The following is a 5,562-nucleotide window of genomic DNA, read 5'->3' as shown; positions in this document are numbered from 1 at the left end:
ACCAATTTATAGTTATTTAAATATAATTATATATTAACAAATAATTTAAAAATGATTTGACTTGTCCGAGTTAATACTGGTCAGGGTTAATGCAGTGTGATATTGGATTTGAACTCTCAAAATCATGTATCTATCCCATGATTTCAAAACTTGTTCGAGACCAAGAGGTATCGCCTAAATCGTCGAGGTATCACCCAATAACGAGATAGATGGGCGTGTTTTTGGGTTTTGTAGAATCTCATGAGACAAACTATACGTCTCAGACAAGGTGTTTTTTGGGTTTTGCGAATCTCGTGAGAGAAACAATATGTCTTGGACGAGATATCGAAAATGAAAGAAATATATCAATTTTCATCTCCAAAACACTATCATTTTCACCCTCAAATCGATTTTTTCTCCTCTTCTCAATTAAGTGAGCTAGAGACCAAGGGGGTTTGATAAAAAAATTTGATCTTCCTCTTCTAAATCCAGATGGCATTGAAGAGGATTTTCAGAAAATTTCCAGCTTTTTTAAATGATCTAATTTCACTATCTCGATCGAACGAGACGAGATGACTCGTCCGAGACAATTCGGTACGGGTATGGACGAGACGCGGAACCGAGTTTTAAAACCATAATCTGTCGTGTACCCCCAAAATAATTAGAAAAAGAAAAAGAAAAAGAAAAAAAAGGAGAGAAAATCTACGGTGTTACCTGACCCCCCTAGGTTTTCGGTTCCCGCCAAAAAATCACTTGAGACTGGCCGGAAACGCCATTTCCAGTGACGTTTTCCGGCGAATTTGTTATTTTACGGTATATTTTCCTGCCAAATTCCGACTCTTTTCATTATTCGATGGATTATACGAAGCACCATAACAGTGGTGAGAGTTCTGTGATCCCTCATCATGTCTCGCTGGATGTTGAATTTAATTCGATTTATTTTACTTATTTTTTATGTTTTGGAGTTGAGAATCGGAATAGGGTTGGATTGATTTGTTTGTTTTTGTGAGATTGTGTGGTAAGAATTGGTTTTAAAGTGATTTGCATTTTATGATTCTACAAGCCATGGGTTCGATTTATTTGACTGTTAGGGTTTTTAAATTTACTGGTATTGGAATGGATTGATGGGTTATGGTTTTGATTTGAGCTCGAGAGGTGCTCTTTTAGGGTTTCCATGTTGTGGAACTAGGACATAGGTTTAGGGTTCTTGTAACTATGGGGAAATAACTGGTGTTTAATAATGGACATTGTACAGCATGGTTTTTAAACTCGGTTAAATGATGGGTCAAACCTATGTTACCTGGTTCATTGGTTTGATTGGTTCGAATTCGGGTTCGTGGTTTGCCATTTTAGAATGAACTGGTTCGTTAGGGTAGGTTAGAGATAATTCGTTTCTTGGTTCGCTTTGCTTACCTGGTCCTTGATGTTTGACAATGGATGCTTAACGTCCTTGTTTTTCTTCCCATCAGAGTTATTTCACAAAGACTTGTGATGATGATGATGATGATGATATATATATATATATATATATATATATATATTATATATATATATATATGGGGGCGGTTCAAGGGACGTCTTCAAAACCAGATAAGAAGCCCATGTATGAGGGACGTTAGATTTTGCCGAAACAACGGCTGAGATGCACTCAAACGTTTTTCCAAATCAGAAACGAAGTTTTAAGATTTTATAAAAAACTCTTTTTTTTTTTTTTTTTTTTCAACTCACTCTATTTCAAACGAAATTCTCTCACAGAAATTCTCTCGTTTTGCTCTCGATAGAAAACACCTTTCGACAGAAAGAAAACCAGCGTTTTCGTCTCCATCGATCGAAAACGAACTAGTTCTCTCTCTCGTCTCGATAGAAAATCCAACCCATTCATCTCGACAGAAAACCCTTCGGCTCGGCTTGTTGTAACAACCACTGTAGGGCTTCTCCATCAGATTTGTGACCCAATTCTCTTGTTAATTGGAAAATCCTTGCTGCACATAAAGCAGGCATCCTTATTCTTCTCCCTCTCCCATCCACCTTTGTGTGTCTATCTTTGTTTGAGCTTCTCTTGGGTGCTAATTGTTTCTTACCCTCATCTTTGTCAGCAACAACAATCTGAAAATCCTTGATTTCTGCTGTTTTGTTCTCACCCATATCTGATTGTGGTAGACTCAAGAACTTAGGCACCTCTTGTGGTTGCTTTGAGTTCTTGGGATCCATGAAAACAGAGATGACTGACTACTTTGACTGAAGAAGGTGACCCTGAAAAGACCTAGAATTTCATGGGGTTTCACTGTTTTTGGTAAGGAATGAACTTGTTTTTGTTCAAAAGACCAAAGAAAAATTGAAATACCCAACCCAAATAAGATACCCATTTTTTCAAAGTTACTCTCTTGAAAAAGGGTTTTAATTGTTTGTTTCTAATCTGCGTGTCTTCTTTACTGTTTGTCTTGTGGGTTCTATTTCTCACTCTCTCTCACTCTCTCTCTCTCTCAGGGTTGAGTTTCTGTCGAGAGCAAAACGAAGGGTGTGTTCTTTCTGTCGCGTTTCTAGAGAGTTGTTTAAAAATAAAAAAAAATAAAAAAAAATAAAAAAAGAGAAATGAGGGAGTTTTTTAAAAACTCTAAAACTCGTTTTCTAATATGGGAATGACGTCAGAACGCGTCTCAGTCGTCTATTGACGTAAATCCAACGTCTGAGAAACATTGTTTTCTCATTCGGTTTTCAACACGTCCGTCGAACCGTCCCCTATATATATATATATATATATGGGAAATGTTCAGCACCCTAAGTTTTACCACACACCTTAACAAACGTTTTTTGTCCTACATGGGTTAGAAGTTTTGGAATGAGCTGATTTTTGGTGAGGATGATCTCTATGATTAGAAGATCATCCTCCCCAAAAATCAGCCCATTCCGAAATGTTTAGCCCCATGTTTGCACGTTGAAAAATCGTGGACCGTCCATTTTTTGTAAATCAATTTTGATGGGGTTAGAAGTTTTGGAATGAGCTGATTTTTGGTGAGGATGATCTCCTCACCATAGAGATCATCCTCACCAAAAATCAGCTCATTCCGAAACTTCTAACCCATGTAAGACAAAACGCGTTTGTTAAAGTGTGTGGTAAAACTAAGGGTGGCGAACGGGACCCTATATATATATATATATTTGTTTTTTTGTTTTCATTGGAGAAATTGTAAATGGTATGAATAGAGCATAATTAGAGGGGATAGGATATGTTCTTGCTACGTACCCAATATTAATTAAGCTCTGGGCTGTAAAATAGCCAATAATGCTAACTAGTACCTTTCCCTTTCCTTATCCCGTCAAATATAGACATTAGACGAGTATTGCATGATTCTTATGTTAAAGGTAGTTGGCAAGTAAGGCTAGGTTTGTTTCAGTTACTTGAAATGTGTTTGGATAATGTTATCTTTTGATTGGTATGGCTTTGACTACTTTGGAGCCAACAATTAGTTTTCTATAGAGATGTTTTTAGTAGCACTTTAGCACCCCCCCCGCATTGGGTAAAACTGACCTGGCTGAAATGCTTAGGGTGGTTCTGTTGGAGGGGCGTTAAAACAACAAGGGTTTGTTGAGGACACATTTGAGACCGAGTACACCTTTTATGACAATCCCTAGTTGATAGCTTCTCTTAGTAACTAGTGATGAAAAATGTTTTGAGAGCATTTTTCTTTTCTTATATTTACTATTATTATTTTTGCCTATATTATAGATTTCTGTCTAGTTGTCTATCAGATTTTGGAGGAAACTTCTGTAAACCAACTCTTAGTAGAACTTCATGTTAATATTCAAATTGATACATTCAACAGGAACTGCAGAGGATTTCCCAATGGAAAATATTAACAGGAACACAAAGGTCTCACAGTATTTTGGGGCCATGAGGGTTCCTTCAATGACTATATCTCGTGGAATGAATGTAACTGACATGGGATTTCAAATACATTGTATTGAGATAGAGGCATATAGTGCCATCTTGAGGGCTTTCATTGCTCAATCTGATGTTCTCTCATGGGTAAGTTATGGACTTCAGCTTAATGTTCTATTCTGGAAATTCAATAGTTGCTTTGAACCTTTACGTATAGCGTATGATTGTTTTTTCTTCTTTAGGAATGTTTCGTATACCTTCAAACATCTGAAGAAATATGTATCTGATAACCTCTTTTACAGGATAAAGAAGGGCTTATATCTGAGTTGCGAAAAGAACTCAGAGTTTCAGATGTTGAACACAGAGAGCTCCTTGTGAAAATCGACTCAGATGATTCGGTCAGGATGATAAGGTGCTCTTTATTTCCACTCCATTTTATAATCTGAAGTTCACCTTTATATTTTAGATTTTGTTCATCTTTATTCACGGTGGGTTCAGAAAGTGAACTATGCTTAATGGACCAGTATATTTATTTGACCAGGGAATTCCGTAAGGGCACAGCTGGCCAGAAAATAGTTCTTTCCAATTCAATAAATATGCCAGCTTCAGTTCCTAGTTCGGTAGCTCATGCTTCCCGCAAAAGGTTGAAGACTTCACATGTCGCTGTGTCATCATCTCCAAACTGCCCACCTCACGCTCAACCTTCACCATCACCTACTCCATTGGACATATGTGGGAAGGTGACGTTCTGATTACTTTTATTTTATTGTTCATCGTTACATGATGTTTTGGACAACCATACTTTAATTGGGCTTTTGTATCTACATCAACATCAGACGTTTAGTGTTGCGTGCCGGCCATGATTGGTTTTTTTCTTTTGTTTCCATGTGGTTACATAAATTGACCTCTACTTATTTACAGTCAACTAACTAGGAAGTTATGCATATATACTCGTTACAGTCTTCATTTTCTCTGAAAGTATCGCCTGCTTGTGATTATTGGGTTTTATTTGGATCCGTCTAAGAGTCTTAAAAGCTTTGCCGAACAATGAGAAGAGGAACAAGTAATTCTGACTTGGCACGTCTGGATGGCTTGTCCATGGTTTAAAATATCGGTTTGTCTCGTAATGTTTTGTATGAAACATTTCGGGTTTTTGAAAAAATGAGATGAAACATGTTTGAACCGAAAATAACCAAAATTTCGGCCATTTTTCTGGAAAATCAGAAGAAAGTGAAAAAGGGGAGAGAAGAAGAAGGAAGAGATACTCAAGTTATCCAAATCCAGCGCTGTAACTCCAGCTACCTCGCCCAGGTCTCTCTTTCGCTCGTCCTTCTTCTTCTCTCCCTTTTTCCTCTTTCTTCTCTGATTTTTCTTCTTTAGTTTTTGTTGAAAGATTCAAAATCTTAGGCATCAGGATAGGCTGATTAGTTGGATTGGTTAAATAAATCCTATTAGTTAGGGATTAATATTGTTTTTTAAATTTAAATATTTCCTAGCTGTAGATAACTTATCTGGTCCTATTCTTGTGCAACTTATCTAGGACTTAGTTACAGATTATTGTTGTATATATATCCTAGGGGCTGTACTCTGTTGAGATAATAAAAATCAGAGATTTAATTCCCTGATTTACCTGCGTTTATGGTATCAGAGCATTAAAACGCATTTTTTTTTCTGTCTTCCTTGTTTTTTTTTCCATTCACAAC

The 5,562-nt window shown here is 36.8% G+C and overlaps 1 protein-coding gene across 1 annotated transcript; it reads left to right on the top strand.

The window, feature by feature from the left end:
• The first annotated feature begins 659 nt into the window (after window positions 1–659).
• LOC147381305 (protein EMSY-LIKE 3-like) lies at window positions 660–5,522 on the top strand. The gene is made up of 4 exons (XM_086430602.1): window positions 660–860; window positions 3,804–4,006; window positions 4,162–4,271; window positions 4,401–5,522. The coding sequence occupies exons 1-4, from the start codon at window positions 833–835 to the stop codon at window positions 4,609–4,611; spliced, it is 552 nt and encodes a 183-aa protein (XP_086286728.1). The 5' UTR covers window positions 660–832; the 3' UTR covers window positions 4,612–5,522.
• Window positions 5,523–5,562: the final 40 nt, after the last annotated feature.

Source organism: Akebia trifoliata, unplaced genomic scaffold, assembly GCF_017979445.1.
Source record: "Akebia trifoliata isolate Shusen 1 unplaced genomic scaffold, ASM1797944v1 Contig00585, whole genome shotgun sequence".
Lineage (NCBI taxonomy): Eukaryota > Viridiplantae > Streptophyta > Magnoliopsida > Ranunculales > Lardizabalaceae > Akebia > Akebia trifoliata.
The sequence above is the reverse complement of the archived record's forward strand: the minus strand, read 5'-3'. Positions and strand labels throughout refer to the sequence as shown.